Raw genomic sequence first — 16,860 nt, forward strand, 5'->3', positions numbered from 1 at the left:
TTTTGAGGTAAAATATCTTCATTCAGGGGTTTTTCCAATCAAATATTGATATTTGTGACTGTTTGAGATGTATTTCTCTCACCTTCTGGACACCACATGAATATTTCTATATCCTGATTTTGGTGATCTGGTTGTCATTGTTTATGTTTAAGATGCAGAAAACTTTCCCCATTTCCACCTTATAGGCGAAGCTGCATTACTTATTCTTTTACTGTAGAATTGGATTCCTTCTCCTAATCAGACTGTTATTCTTTTAGATTTACCTTCCAGGCAGCTCTTGGTACGAGGTCATTTCAGTACGTGATGAAAAGCATCTTGCAGGAGCTGAAACTTTGATAGGTAAGATAGGTAATCCATCATGGGGAACATTTCATCGCCTTTATTTTCTTGTCAAAGTCGAGCTTTCATCACTCACTAATGTGCTTTTGTGGTGCATCCAGTTAAAATTTGAGCCTGAACTGCCAAAAGGTTTTATATTAAAGGGCCGCGTTGCTGGAAAATTGTGCGAAGAAGAGAAACAATAAGCAGATATGGACGTTGTGGGAAGGATGATGAAGAATTCGGTTAAACATCTGACCTTAGAAACATCTGGTTTTCTAGGATTGTTGTTTAATTTTATTGGCATCCATTTTATTCCTCCTCCCAGGTAAAAGATGCGATCCAGGAACTGCACCGTGGAGGGTCCAGATGACGGACACGTCCAGCCCACTAAAGCTTTCATAAAGCAGGAAGACGAGAACACGCCGGAGCTCTCAAAAAGGAAGATGAAAGTGCAACGAGAGGAGAAGGACGGGAGGACGGCAGTGTCTGGAACCACAAAGAAAACTCAGAAACCTGCAGCAGGAAGCAGGAAGGCAGGTCTGCCGGATCTGTCGAAGAAAGACCTGCTTCAACTGCTGGGTGTCATGGAAGGAGAAATTCAGGTACGCATCGTTTCAGGTGACATGTATCTGTTGATGTTTGTGAGGAGCGGTCTATGAGCTGTTAGCAGCTCCACCGAGAGGTAAAACGATCAGATTCAGCTCGTCTTCAGCAGAAAAACAGCTTTTACAACCAAAATTTACATTTATCGTTAGGCGGCGGCCTCTAGTGACTGTAGGAGTTATGATGGGAGCAAAGGAGGAAATCAGGTGACGCCTACGTATCAGAAAGAGCAACAAACTCACATAGAGAGGAGGTTGGGGTGGATGGACCTAAAAGTGACACTCACATCATAATGTATAACTTAATTTATCAGTTAAAGTACAAACATGTCTTAAGGACATAAAAATCTGGATGAACTGCAATTTTCTGATGTTAAAAAAACTGTTAAAGTTCTTGTACTCGGCCACAAACGCCTCCGTTGGCTAGTAGGATGGGCCGCTGATGTGTTCAAAGTTTATTTCTCTTTCCAGTTTAAGAGTTTTGTCTTTTTAGTGATTGTTAAGGAGACAAAGTGGGTTGTTCATCTAACAGACATACAGATGGAGAGACTGGAGTGTTGTGGATAGTGTGTGTGATGTTTGTCCAGAGTGTTTGAATGGGTGGGCAGAGCCAGATAGCAGGAAGCTAATCATCTGTAGTGTTTAATGAGCAGTGTGTGTGTCGTCCTCTGTGAGTCCCATTGTGTGTGATATATGTTGGGTGAGGTCTGTGTCCAGGGGTTGATATCGATGGTAACAACTAAACCTTTTTCCCAGTCTGGGAGACAATTATCTGTGAGTGGCTGACTTTAAGTTTGCAGGTTGTTATTTGACGCCAGTTCTTCCTTTTAAGCAGAGTTTCAGTTGTGTGCAAGAAGCTGTTACCACTGACATCATGTTTCTGTTTCTGTGTATCTGTATCAGTGTGTATCTGTGTATTAGTGTATTAGTGTCTGTGTATGTGTGTATCTGTCTGAGCGAGCTACGATCAGATTATGTTCCAAATGTGTGATTCTTTGAAAATAACTAAGAAAGTAGCTGTTGGGTCATTGGACCTGATCAATAACTAATGCTCACCGCTGCTCTGACACAGTTCTTGTTATTGATTGAGATAACGAAGGATTTGACAGCGCGGTTGCCATGCCAACTGAAGACAAAGCAGGACCAGTTATTGTCTTATTCAGAAACACCCAGTTAATCTTGGTCCTCTTTAAGACCATGAATCCAGAGAGTTTGTGCTCGGTGCTGCCGGGCTGCAGTCTGTTAATGGTTCTCTAATGGAGGCACATTTATAAAGGCGTCTCCGGAGAGGCCTCACCCTTCGTTTCCATCTGCTCGGGCGTGTTAAATATTTTCCATTAGCGATGAGACAGAAAAAATACTCACATTTCACACAGGAAGAGCTGCATCCAAACATTGAAAACAGACTCACAATCATTTTTATGGAAAATATATAAATCTATAAACACAACATTTAACAGAAAATACATTTATCACAGTTAAATTAATGATAATTTACTTTTCTTCTGTAGAAAAACTTTAATCTTTAAGTTTTAGAAGATAAATAAATAACTATTGGCTGGGAGCTTCTTCATCCCTCTCTCTGAGCGCACAGTATCGTAAACCATAGCGCCCCCTGCTGGATAAACTTTACAGTGACACCAAAATATTACTACAAACATTTTATTCTGTATTTTATCTCATAAAAAAACAGTTTTCATTTAAGTGTATGTTGGATATATACAGTATTACGTTATAATAATAATCATAATAAGATATTTGTACAATCGTGATCTCTGGGAACCTGCGAGAGGTGAAAACTCTGGAGAACAAGGAAGTTATTGATCATCATTACATCCTATCAGCTGCCTTTTACTCTTTACAGTTGCATGCAGATATAAAGGTCAGGTATTGGTGGGAGGTGAAGGTGTGTTAGAGCCCAAAAATGGCTTTATGAATGAAATTATAGCCACTTTTACCTTTTGTAAAATGACAGGAGACTGTGGGCCAATTAATAAACAAACATATTTATCTATGTAATATTTATTTATATCAAATTTTTCTGTCTAATTGTCAGTTAGTCTATTTTTTTGTCGTTTTTTTGTTGTTTTGTCGGTTTTCTTTTTATTCTCTCCCTCATCAATCACAGCTGTCATTATAAATACAATATGAATGTTTTACCCCATCATGTAATCCAGTCTCATCACCAGGTCTGTCGTCTTACACCTGATGTCTCCTCTCACTACAAATACAGTTGAATTAAAAGATGCACAGAAAACCACTATAGCATCATATAGTATTTTCATATAGTAAACCTGCTTCTTTTGATAGTAAAAAATTGTATTTATGTGATAAAATGTGGATTAAAACTCAACAGTAATGATCTTTTTACCTTAATAGTAGAAAAAGACAGTTAAATGAAACCAGGTAAATAAAAACACATCAGATGTTTCCCTATATATATATGACTGCATTTAAAAGGTGCAGCTGCATTATAGTTGTAAAAGCTTAGTTTACTTTTGTTTATACAACATTAAACTGATTAAAATGAACATAAATCAATATGCAGCTATTATTATTGAACGTTTGATCGTTGGACTGAAGGTTTGTGTGCGAGGAAGCTGAAGAACAATCTGAAGAGTGAATATAAAGTTCAGAGAGAGTCTGTGTCACTGTGCAGAACATTGTGGGAAACAGGAAACAGCTCCCTCTGCTGCTGTGAACCTGAACTCAGTCATGTGATATTGGAGATGAGGTAATCCATCTCGGATCCACATTCAGATGATGTCAGCTGATGTCTGAGAGTTTAAATTCTCTCTGACCCTGTTGTGTCTGTTTGAGTCCACATTCAGGAGGCGTGAGTGTGAATCCTGTTGGATCATAAGATATTAGAGTTGGAGTCACAGGGGTCTGATGTTGTTTCACATTTGATTCTGGTCATAAAACGAAAGATTAAGCCAGAAATGTAGTTTTGTGCACTCGGAGTACACTTGGTAAGCTTTCTGCTGGGTGTTTGAGTTCACTGTAAAAACAGATAGACAGCTGGAGCGCCAAAAAATACTGTAAAATAACAGAAAATAACAGTAATTTTCTATTATTAAAATACAGTTTTTAGATTCAATTTGACATAAAATCTTGTCTTTTTAATGTTTAATTAAAGATATTTACACTGTAAAACCAATGCAATGATCTATACATACAGGTGAACTCTGCTATAATACAATAAGCAGGCTTACATTTACAGCAGAGTGCTGTTATTATTGGATTTTTATTATTTTAATGTGAATTTTAAAAGTTATACAACTGTAGTAAAAGTCATTATCTGTGAAATTACAGTAATTATTGCTGTTTACACTGATAACAACTGTATTTGGACAGTTTACCAATGCTTATACACTGATAAACAACATTTATTTAACATTTCCATGTAAAATTACACAACAAACATCATCAAACCAACAGGCAAACGGCCATCAATATGATCAAAATGTCTTTTCTACTGATACATAAATGACAATAAATAATTAATAATAAAATTAAGGTGGTTTCAGTTCCACCGACAGTGTTCAGATATTTAACTTATTCATCCATAAAATCATCCCAATCACTCATTAAACCCCCCGCTGTGTCTCCTCAGGCCAGAGAGGACATCATCGGCCTGCTGAAGTCGGACAGAACCAGACCCGAGACTCTGGAGGCTCACTACGGCTCCTCTGTGCCCAGCAGACCTCTGCAGGCCCTACAGAGAGACGCTCTGCTCACCCGCAGCAGCAACAGCACCGAGGACGTGTACGAGAAACCAATGGCCGAGGTTAGACACAGATATACCGAATACACTGACAGTGGGGGGGGGGTCATACAGACAGAATATTATCTATAAATATAGATATTTATTTCCATGGAACTTTCAAGAATATTATAAAGAATCGAAGAGCAGCAGTGGTCTAATATAACATCATATAATGTAATCTAACATAATGTAATATAATATAAAAGGAGTTATAGAGGATGGAGATAATGGATGGAGTATTTTGGGGGTACGTTTACAGCAGCCTGCTATAACACTGTGGGAACTCGTCTGAATGAAGCTCGTAATGGTTGCGGACAGACTCTTTGTTGAACATCACCAGCGTAGCTAAAGGCCGGCTGCAGGCGGGCGGACGCTGATAATGAGTGTTGACGTGTTTCCCCGTCAGTTGGACCGGCTGGAGGACAAACAGAAGGAGACGTACAGACGGATGCTGGAGCAGCTGCTGCTGGCGGAGAAATGTCACCGACGCACCGTCATGGACCTTGACAACGAGAAACACAAACACACCGACTTCATGAACAAGAGCGACGAGTTCACCAACCTGCTGGAGCAGGAGAGAGAGAGGTGGGTGAGAGAAAGAGAGAGAGAGAGAGAGACACACAAGTGTGTGAACCCTTTGCTTGGTAGAGACCAAACCAGAGCTAAAATATGTAGGTTTTATAAAATAATAATGTGTCAGTGTTTACAGCTTCCAGTTTCTGACCTCTGCACCGAGAGAGTGAACGTGATGAACTGACCTCCGTACCTGTATGATGTATGTACAGCGGAGGAGGAATGCTGATGTCGATCTGAGAGACTTTAAGTCCATCAGACTCGACTTCCTGCTGGAAGCAAGTCAGGACGAAGCTGCTGAGATCACACACAGAGCTGGAAGACGGGTACGATGCTCGACCCTCATGCTCGACTGAAAATCCATCGCCCATCAAACAACATTGGCGGATGTTTATTTTTGTGTGGCAGCAGACGTCAGATAAGATCCATCAAGGTTCTGGATGATGGTTCTGATAGAATCATTACTGATAGCTTTATACTCTGAGCTGTGTGGACTTTATATGATCCCAGCATCTTTCTCATTATTCTGACGGAGGTCTTAGAGAAAAATGTATTAATTGAAACAAAGGTTATGTTACATTTAAAGGACCAGTGTGTTGGATTTAGTGGCATCAAATATAATATATTTTATTCCCATTCATACAGTTCCAACATGGTTTATGCAGAAGTTTTCAAATACACTAGACAAAAATAACACATCCAAACATTAAATTAAAATGTCTGTAAAGAGGAGGAGCCTCAAGTTCGGCATTACGGTTGTCGCCATGGCGGTTTATTGGAGCCAGCGGAGGTCACGTACTGCGAGTTGAGCTGCTCTCAGTTTGGAAACAATGGTGGCTCGCCTGCTCACACAGGATCTGGTATTCTAGATAAACAGTGAAATGTGTTTGTGAACAGATTTGAGGAGAGAAATAGTCAATAACAGAATTGACAGATGACCATTCATTGGTTGTCCTTTTCTAAACGGGACTGATGTTCAGGTTGAAACAAACCAACCAGACACATCTGCTCCTGATGCTCCGTAAACTTCCATATTCAGATCCTGCTGTCTGTATTGTGGTCGCCCCTCAGCCCCTCGGCTCTCTGCTCTCTCTCCATCTGATAACATTCCTGTTGGCTGCAGCCAGCAGATTCACTGCAGGTGATATCATGAGTGAGCACAGAGACGGTGACATCATTCCCTGCAGCGATATCTGCTGGACGATTAAACAACCGTAAATACACCAGAAACCTGCGGCATAAAGTGCTGTCAGTAAGTTATACGTGTAAAGATTTCTCTGTTTCACTACAGAACATTTTAACAGACAATGATACATACGACAGAAAGATGTTTAGAGTCAATTGTTTTCTACAAAGTGAAAGTAAAGTAAGTTTAAGTGTCTCTAGTTGACACACAAACATGCAAGCTTTATTTTGAAAGTGTAACAAGACGTATGTATTATTGCTATTTTGATCAGAAGTTGCAGACGTTACATATTTATTGTTAACTTTATTGGGGAGTCCAGAAGTGATGTTACAGCGTCTGTCTGCTGTCTGATCCTGTTGTCAGTGTTCTCACTACAGCTTACACCTTTCACATATAAGTGCTCATGTTAGCATAAAAATACTGATTGTTGTTGCTTTAAGGAGACACTGGTGTGATCCTTTAATCAAAACTCACTGACATTTACACATTATACTGATGAACAGAATTCAAGTGGCAATAAAAAGTAGTATTCAGACTTTAGTTGACAGTGTTGCAACAGGACACAGCTCTTTCTTACAGGATGGTGACTGTAAGTGCTCGGCCACCCGAAGGCCCCTGGTCCCGGTCTGACAGGGTTCGTGTGGTTCGAGGACTTTAACCAGTAAACCATGTCTGTCTTCAGAAAAATGTAGGTTTGATTCTCTATAATTTCACAGCGGTGAATAATTCTGATTCATGTTCAAATGCAGCCTGAAAAAAAACAAAATCCCATTTTTATCCGAACAGTCAACAACTGATGTGCCTCCTCGGTGTCGCAGCGTTCTCGTTGACTCGCCTGTTCAGAATGTTAATAAGGATGCTAATTATTGCCACTATAATTAGCTGCAGATCAGCATCTCCGGGTCTGATGTGTTTGCTGTGGGCTCAGTTTTATGAGCGTTTGGGGCCTCTGGCAGGCTTCTGTCAGCACTGAGGCTATGAATAGACTCGAACAGAGGGAGGCTTTCTGCAGAGCCATCGTACAAGGTTATAATGATCTGTCCCCGAGGCAGAGATCTGTGTGTCGGAGGAATGAGGGAAGATTATTGGGGCTGAACTGCAGGATTTTTATATTAAATTGGTGTTAATTAGTTTTAATCACAGAGCCAGTTCATCCAGCAGGATTTTACCTGAAGATCTCTGTGGGAAGAGGAGACGCTTCTGATGCTGTAAAGACTTCAGAGACTTTCTCTGAGCAGTGGATAACAATGTCAGTCGGTCAGTGATGGATGATTGATTGTCATGAAATGTTGGACCGACTTTCATGGTCCCAAATTGGTGGATTGTTGTAGAAAGTGTGAACCTATCGTAACATTGTAGAGTCCCGTTGAAAAGCCTCAAGTCCGAGTTTATTGCTCGGGACTTATCAGAAGTTGTTAATTTAAGTCTGTAACTGATATGAATTGATCAGAATTTTATTAGAAAATTATTTACAGGACAAGTTTTTAGAACAAACGTATGGACACCTTTTACTGTGATACATTATCTGCACCGGATACTCGTTTCAGTACTCATTCAACCCTACTTTTTTCCAGTGGACACTTTTTAACTTCTCCAACAAAAGGCAAGTTGTTATCATTTGTTTTATTGCTGATTTTTTCCAAACCACAACCCTGGTTGTCACTGGAGGTTAATGAAATATGTGTTAGAGGCTTTTACCCAGTAAGAGCTGAGACATGTGTGCAACAGAAGACCTTCCCCCAGCCAACAAAAGTGTGAGTATCCAAGCCACAAAACTACGGCAGTTAATTTAGAAGTGCTCAAGCATCCGGGTGATATTTATGTACAACATGTATTTGGAGTAATGAAGAGCAGCAATAGAAAGCCTCTGCAGCTGTAAGCTCTTTGCACCGCTCATATTTTGGCTCATTTAAGGAGGCTCTGCAATGCAAACCACAGGCCTCCTCTGCTGTCTGAAGCTATGATCTCACACACATACAATCCAGCCACTATGGAGAATTTATATCCATGTCTTCTCCCTTTGCACGACACCGGGGGGGATTATAATGAGAAAGGCTGTGTAAGTCTGGCATTGTCCTCTCCAAAACAAAAACTCTCGCTTCGCATTGTTGCCACGTTTCTATGGAGACACTGCTGGCTGCAAGATGCACAGGAGACAGTCGGGTTGAACTGGAGCAAAATTTTGGGGTAAAAAGAGCTTAAAAGAGGCTTTGTGTGTTATGTCATACCTGCTGCAAAGTCATCCCTCCTCCCCAGAGAGAGACAGAGGGAGCAAAACAGGGAGAAAGAGGAAGAAGAGCTCACTGGAAGCCTTCCTCCTTGGTGTCCAAACAAGGGCAGGGCCTCTTTGACCATATATGGACGGGAGGATGACATCAGCAGCCAGCGGAGCAGTGGCGTTCGGCACAACGTTCACCTTTCGCATTGTGCACTGTTGACATGTTTGGAATGTGATGGCTGATTCCCGGTGGAGTCTGCAGGCCCCTCCTTCCTTCTTTCCCTCTCTGACCCCGTGAGAGACTCAGCAGCAGTTTGGCTCCCGCTCAGCTTTAAAAACACTCTCAGATATGGATCAACCTGCCCGGCATCCCGACTGGTTGGTGAGTTGAAACAGAACTTCGAGGGGAAAAGTTTTTCATGTAGGAGGAGAAAAGATGTGATGGTCTGGATTTGAGGAGACCTTTATGCATTTGGAGTGTGTGATGTGACTCCCGCTGAGATTAGTTAAACATCTACCAACCAACAGGACATTAACTCTGGCAGGTTGAACTCTCAGGACTCTGACAGCAGCTCTGCAGTGACTCTTTATCGCAGTGGTTTGGTTTGTTGATGCAGGTTTAAGTCTGTGAAAGCGTAAAAATCATCTCGTCTGAAGATTATTCAGGTAGAGTTGTAAGAACTTTATTTACATAGCACCTTTCATACAAACATGCAGCACAAAGTGTTTTACAACACAAATGAAAGATTAATAAATAACATTTTGCAACAATAAAGTGTCATACATTTCTTTTTTATTATTATTTTATTTCATTTATGATTTATTATATCTTTTACTGTCTATTAAGGTCTATTTGTCTACCTAGTCTTATGTTCCTGTCATTCCCTCTTCTTAATAAGGTTTTTTTCCCTTCATTTATAATGTTATTAGCTTTGTTTTCTGTACTTTTAATAGTAAAAGTCTTTTATTTGTTCTTTTGTTTGGGGTATTTGCTGGGTAATGGCTTGATGTAATATCTCACTGTATGTCCACCTTTGTTCTGTGCTGCTGTTGTGATAAACTCTGCAAGTGTTTAAAAAAAGAAAAAGAAACAATAAAACGATAAATATCAATAAATAAAAGTCAATAGAAAAAATACCAAGGGTAGTGGTTCCCAATCGCCACTAGGCGGCGCTAGAGCTGTCTGGATTTTAAAGGGAATAACTTTTTTTAAATATATATACAGTAGGTCTAAATCTCAAATTTCATTAATTCCTGTGAAGAAAACTAAAATTTGAAATTTTCATTATTATTTAGCAGCAACTTACACAAATAAAATAACAGAAGATTTAATAGAACAATGAGAAGAAAACACAATTAAGGCTATTAAGTCTGCATGTTGTTATTTTACAGAAACTTCCTGCAGTAATTGTGTTCACTGTTTGGGTTCATTGCACAGTTAGGGTCAGTTATTTTGTGCTGTTATTGTTATATGATACACAATATCCATAAAATAACGTCAGTTTACGACAGAAAAGAGGAACCGTTGGCTTAGGGGCATAAAAACAAAACAACATGTTGGTGTAAAATCAATTCAGGATTGGTGTCATCTACATTAAAACAAAGTTAACACCCACTCATTTGTATTTTCTTCTGTTTGTTTCTTAGACTCAAAAGGTTGTTGGAGCAGGAAAAGGCGTACCAGGCTCGTAAGGACAAGGACCACAGCAGGAGGCTGGAGAAGGTCAGAGCGGAGCTGGTTAGGCTCAAGTCCTTTGCCCTGATGTTGGTAGACGAGCGACAGCTGCACATCGAGCAGATCGACCAACAGAGCCAGAAGGTCCAGGACCTGACTCAGAAGCTGCAGGAGAAAGAGCAACGTTTGGTGGCGGTCACTGACACCGTTAAGGAGGACGGCCAGAAAGTCCTCAAGCTAGAGGCTGAGCTGGAGCATAGAGCAGCCAAGTTTGCACAGGAACACGAGGAGATGACCGCCAAACTGGCCAACGAGGAGTCCCAAAGCCGCCAGCTTAGACTGAAGCTGGCTGGATTGGCGCACAAAATTGAAGAGCTGGAGGAGAGCAACCAGGTGCTGCATAAATCAGAGGAGGACCTGCAGGAGCTGAGGGAGAAGATCAGCAAAGGGGAGTGCGGGAATTCATCTCTCATGACTGAGCTGGAGAATCTGCGGAAGAGAGTGCTGGAGATGGAGGGCAAGGATGAGGAGATCATCAAAACAGAGACTCAGTGCCGGGAGCTGAAGAAAAAGCTCCAGGATGAAGAGAACCACAGCAAGGAGCTGCGGTTGGAGGTGGACAAACTGCAGAAGAGAATGGTTGAGCTGGAAAAACTGGAAGGCGCTTTTAACAGGAGCAAAACTGAGTGCTCTCAGCTTCATACAAACCTTGAAAAAGAGAAACGTGTCGTGAAAGATCTGGCTGGTGAGCTTGAGACAGTGAAAACCCGGTTGAAAGAACTAGAGAGCTCAGAGTCAAAGTTTGAAAAGGCAGAAATGGTCCTCAAAGACGATCTTATGAAGTTGAAGTCCTTTACGGTTATACTGGTAGATGAGAGGAAAAACATGGCGGAGAGACTTAAACAGGAGGAACAGAAAAGTGATGACTTAAGTAAGATGTTCAAAGCAGAGCAGGGCAAGGTTACGGAAGTCACAGAGAAGCTGATTGAGGAGAGCAAAAAACTTCTCAAATTTAAATCTGAAATGGAGGTCAAAGTGACGACTGTCGTCAAAGAGAAAGATGAGTTAAAAACTAAACTTGCAAGTGAAGAGGAAAAGTGTAGGGAGCTGAATACCAAACTAAGTGGTATGAAAATAAAAATGGACAGACTTGAGGAGTCAGAGAAGGAAATGCAGAGAAAGTGGGCCAACAGGGACAATCACAGAAATCCAGACGACGACAACAAAATAAAAGAGCTCACGCTGGAAATTGAAAGACTTAAAAGCAGACTCAAACAACTTGAGGTGGTAGAAGGAGATTTGATGAAAACAGAGGATGAGTACGATCTACTGGAGAAGAAATACAGAACGGAGCAGGACAAAGCAAATGCCCTTTCTAAGCTGCTGGAAGAAATGAAAAGCCAGATCGCAAGAAACAAAGCGATAGAGAAAGGCGAGGTCATGAGTCCAGAGGCGGAGCTCAGAGTCCGCTGCAAGATGGAGGAGGCTAAAACCAGAGAGCTGCAGGTGGACGTCCAGGCCCTGAAGGAGAAAATCCATGAACTGATGAACAAGGAGGACCAACTCTCCCAGCTGCAGGTGGATTATTCTGTCCTCCAGCAGAGGTTCATGGAAGAGGAGGAGAAGAAGAAGAGCATGAGCCATGAAGTGGCCAACCTCACCAAGGAGCTGGAAGCCACCAAGCGCTACAGTCGCGCCTTGAGGCCGAGTATGAATGGTAGGAGGATGGCCAATGTTGTTGTTACCTCCACTGCAGTGCAGACAGATGTGATGGCCAGTGAGCCTGCTGAGGAAGAGACTGCGGCCGGCTTCATCCGGAAATCAGTCCTTGAGGAAAACCACTTAATGAGCAACCTCAGACAACGGGGTCTGAAAAAGCCAACAGTTCTTGAACGATACCCTCCGGCATCAGCAGAACTCGGGGCAGGAAAATCCTGGATACCGTGGATGAAAAAGAAGGAGGCCATCACTCTTACACAGACCACTCCCGAGAAGACAAACGGGGCGTCCTTGCTACATCCGCCTGAGATGACCATGTCCCAAAAGCCAGGACAGCCACTGCGCATCCGAGTGACCCCAGATCACGAGAACAGCACTGCCACCTTGGAGATCACCAGCCCTCGAGCTGAGGATTTCTTCTCCAGCACCACCATCATCCCGACTCTCGGCCTTCAGAAACCTCGCATCACAATCGTGCCCAAGCCCACAACCGTGAACTCAAAGAGCAATGCCCAGGAACTGATGGGAGGTCTTGATCGCACCAAATCTCCGGTCACGATAACCACCATCTCCAGAGCCAAGAGTCCAGACAAGACCAACGGCTCCGACAGCCTTCAGTCACCGGTGTCCATCATCACAGTCAGTACCACTCCTGTGGCTGAAGCATGTGCGTCACCTGAACCTCACAACGTCACCACGGGCCGCACAGTGATCAAGGTGACCCCAGAGAAGCAACCTGTGCCAGCTCCTTACAGGAAATTTAACGGCAAAAGCAACATCATCACAACAGAAGACAACAAGATCCACATCCACTTGGGTCCACAGTTCAAGAGGCCCTCGGAGGGCTGTAGTAGTCCAGTGCTGACCCTCGGTCTGAGCTCAGAAAGCAGCAAGGAAATGCAAACAGGAACGGTGCTCCGGTCCCCACGCCAATCTTCAGTGGGCAAGACGACTCAGAGCAAAATGACAAGCAGCATAACAATCACACCCATCACCTCGGCATCCTCCAGGCCGACACAGTCAGTGGTGAGAGCCTCGTCTGGTGTCCTCTTTGTCTTTCTATCTTCACTTTATTCCGCCAAAAATATCTGAATCATGTCTAATCTTTTACGTTGCAGTTGCTTCTGAAATGTTTCAAAATGAAATCAGGTGGTGTGTGCTGCCTAGATAGCACTCTCTCCAGGTATAAAACAGTGAATTTATAAACGTATGCTTTCACTGATATGAACTAACACTGGAATGATCTGACATGCATTAGATCCCACATCCCAGTGAGGCCTTTCTAAGGCTCTTATATAGACAAGCACAAGTCTACCAACTGACAAATTCACTCCTTTTAACCAAACACAGGCAAGAAGTGACCAAATTGGATGTTTTGCACTTTAAGAAGTTAGATGTACAGATAAGAAGCCTTGTTCAAACATAATATTACCAAACTTGATATCAATTAATATTCGAGACACTACACTAGTTAACCAACACGCACTTGTGTAAACAGACCCAGTAAGCATTGATTTGATGAGCACCGAGTCAAGTGTCTAGCCCTGATTCAGGACCATGAGTACCTTGGACATTACAGTCAAACCGACTGGAGGGTTGGAAATCTGTGAAAAAAGGACGTCAATGCAAATTGCGGAAATACATGATCTAGTCCTGAGCAGCATCATAGTGCAAGACACCAATGAAAACAAACCTATGAATATTATATTACAATAGATCCTCCTCAATGTTACACACTGGACCTTTAACTTTAATCTAAGAGACGTTTCTGAGGCAGTCGTGCTGTTTTGTTACTGCACGTGCCTGGCATTGTTTTTTTACCTCTCTACAAGATCTTCCACAATGAGTCTGTCTGCTCTCCAAACTACGTTTCATCAGGAGTCATTAATAACAGCATTAATAACAAGCACATCAAAAGGGCACACAAAGGGGAACCATTTACAGCCTACTGCTGTTAGAAACTGACTTTAATTAGCAAATGTCAGTGTCAGTAATCAATACCCACATTATTAAAGCATCAAACTAATAACGTCAGACAATTTTAGCAGTTAGCTAGTGTTCCTGTAGTCGGTCCACAGTCTGACTGTCAATACATAGGGTCTCCTCACTGGGGCGCGGACCGATCGCCTTTAATCTGGGAGCATTTGTTTGATCTCAACTCAACTTTAGCAACCTTATAAATTTTTAAATGAATCATCTTGTTTGTTCATGTTTTCAAGATTCTTCCCAGAACAATTTCTATGAGCCGCAGGATAACTTAAATGTCTGAGTTACAGGGGATGTACAGTGATATTAGATCCTGGAACAGGGCTGACCAAAACCATTCTTACTGGGCTTCTCAAATGTGCAATCCCTTCTCAAACATAACTGTGGTAGTTACACAAGAACAGTTAACAACAGATCAGCTCTGTGTTTTCCTGTTTCTACGATCCAAATCTTTTCCTTATGCCGTTTTGTCGTTTATTTTCCAGCCCAGTTCGGATGTGCAGTCAGCTCGCAGCGCAGCCACACGGATCCCTGTGTCAAAAGGTATGAAACCGAGCAGCAAGGCGGTTCTGGGCGTATCGACGGTGACGAGGTTAGAGTCGCGGGCCGAGAGTCAGTCGATGAAAATCGAGCTGAGGAAGTCGACGGTTTGTGGCTCTGCCTCCTTGATGGGAGGCAAGAGCTGAGGGCGAAAACACCAAGCAGCAATCTGCTGCCAAAAATTAGTGACAGGCAACATCAGTGTACAAACACTATATTATTTCAGTCATCTTCAGTTTGCATTTATCCATGTTTTCAGAACATATTTTATGTTATTTCAAGGACAGGTTTTGATTGTTTTATGTTATTTTTATGAAGCATCTCTCTGCATGTCTCCTGTGCATTTTGATTAACTTCATCTGGGTGATATTTGGCAGTAGGTCTAAACTTGTTCTCATCATTTACATTTTTCATAGCATGTGTTTATTTCCCCACCGCTTGTGGAGGTTTCCATTCACTGGAGCACTGTGAATTGTTTGTGACAGTATCATCATTTGTGACAGGCACCAAAATAAAAACTATTTATCTCTGAAACATGGCATTGCTTTGTAGCATTCATTTGTTCATGGTGAGTTTGAGCTTAAAAGGTGGTGAGAATCAACCAGGAAACCTCCATATTATTAACTCATGCTGCTAAACCAAACACTGCTCGACAGCCATGAAAACTAATTTTCAGACCTCACATGTTCATGTCATGTTTCCATGGCTTGTGTGAAATTATAATACACGTCTTGGACATAGGAAAAAACTCAAAGTGTACACTGACATATTTTAGGGTAGAGAGTCTAATGAAAAAGTTGTCAGTGGTTTCTGTGGTTATCCAGAGTGAGTGAGTTATAACACAGTAAAATCTAACCACATGCAGATGATACACATATTTATAGATACAGTGTGACTTATACTTCCCGAGGATATAACATCTCCCATGAATTAACTTCAGTAAATCCACTTAGAAATCATAGAATACCGAGACCATAGACCACTGGTTCCCAACCACTAGGGGTCGCCAAAGCTTCACGAAGCTTCTTGATTTTAATGGGTGTAAGAAAACTTAAAAATATACACAGTCCGCCTATACCTCAGCATTTTGTTCAGTTCAAAAGTAAGTCTAAACTAAATAAAACTGTTATTTTAAAATTTGGATTATTTAAGATGTAAAACTCTGAAGAGCTGAATACAGTGTATATTATTATTATTATTATTATTATTATTATTATTATTATAGATCACAGTGTACACTGACAAAACTTCAGTCTCATCCTGCATTATAACAACCAAAGAGCTGATAGAGCAATTAGAAGAAAACTCAAAAAAGAAGAATACTAAGTCTGTATGATTATTGATTAAATATATATATATATATATATATATATATATATATATATATATATATATATATATATATAATACAGAGAATTGTATAAAAAGTTCCCTACACAGGAAATATTCTGAATAAAATCCTTTTTTTAAAATCAAACTTCATGCAGTTACTGAGTTTCACTGTTTGGGTTCATTGTACAGTTTTGAATATAATATGAAAAGGGTCCTTTAGGAAAAAGGTAGGAACCACTGATATAGCAGACTCAGTAAGCATCTAGCTCCCTCTTGTGGACATGTATAAAAATACAAAAGGTAGAAACTGATTTAGAAATGTGACATCTCTGAACAGATCAATCAGATTAATGCCTCAAACATCCTCTAACGGTTCTCTCATTGTAATCTCTGATTAATCAATAAATCACAATTATCTGCAGGCCATCATGTTTTCTGTGCACACTCTTCTGCCTCAGTTATCTTCAGCAGTCAGCAGGACGAGAGAGTGTAGGTGTGAGGAAACGAGGGGCTGAGGGAGGGAGATGGAAGCATCTGGCAAACTGGAGGGTGAACAAGAAGAGAAACACTGGTTCATAACCAACTGAGGGTTTTTGTTTAGCCGTGACTCCCCCGACGCTGCTGCAGGCAGATTTAGGTGGAACAAATGTCGTTCCTGGGAACAACATCAGAGGCTGAGCAGGATTATTAAAATAACATCTGAGCATGAGTCGGTCATTTTTACTGTGAGGACTTTAAACCATCAGCAGCTCTGAGCCCTGAGCTGGATGATATACTGAATGTTAATGAATATAATATGGCTGCAACTCATGATCTGAGTCATCTGTTACTTTTACAATTAATTCATTAATCATTAAGTCTTTAAAATGTCAGAAAACAGTCAAATTACTTGTTAAATCCAAATCCCAAATGGTTCATAATTAAAGGTCCAGTATGTAA

The 16,860-nt window shown here is 41.2% G+C and overlaps 1 protein-coding gene across 6 annotated transcripts in view; it reads left to right on the forward strand.

The window, feature by feature from the left end:
* LOC127368336 (filamin-A-interacting protein 1) overlaps window positions 1–16,860 on the forward strand; it is a 36,168-nt gene that overhangs the window by 17,293 nt on the left and 2,015 nt on the right. For 2 of the 6 annotated variants that reach the window (XM_051409006.1, XM_051409008.1), the window contains exons 2-7: window positions 258–339; window positions 647–923; window positions 4,540–4,713; window positions 5,099–5,277; window positions 10,317–13,089; window positions 14,535–15,123. In XM_051409006.1, the coding sequence (XP_051264966.1) occupies window positions 654–923; window positions 4,540–4,713; window positions 5,099–5,277; window positions 10,317–13,089; window positions 14,535–14,735 (3,597 nt within the window). In that variant the 5' untranslated portion in view covers window positions 258–339; window positions 647–653 and the 3' untranslated portion in view covers window positions 14,736–15,123. Of the gene's footprint in view, window positions 1–257; window positions 340–646; window positions 924–4,539; window positions 4,714–5,098; window positions 5,278–10,316; window positions 13,090–13,181; window positions 13,247–14,534; window positions 15,124–16,860 lie in introns of those variants that run through there. The other 4 variants (XM_051409007.1, XM_051409009.1, XM_051409010.1 and 1 more) reach the window with 3 other exon arrangements.

Source organism: Dicentrarchus labrax, unplaced genomic scaffold (genome assembly GCF_905237075.1).
Source record: "Dicentrarchus labrax unplaced genomic scaffold, dlabrax2021, whole genome shotgun sequence".
NCBI lineage: Eukaryota > Metazoa > Chordata > Actinopteri > Moronidae > Dicentrarchus > Dicentrarchus labrax.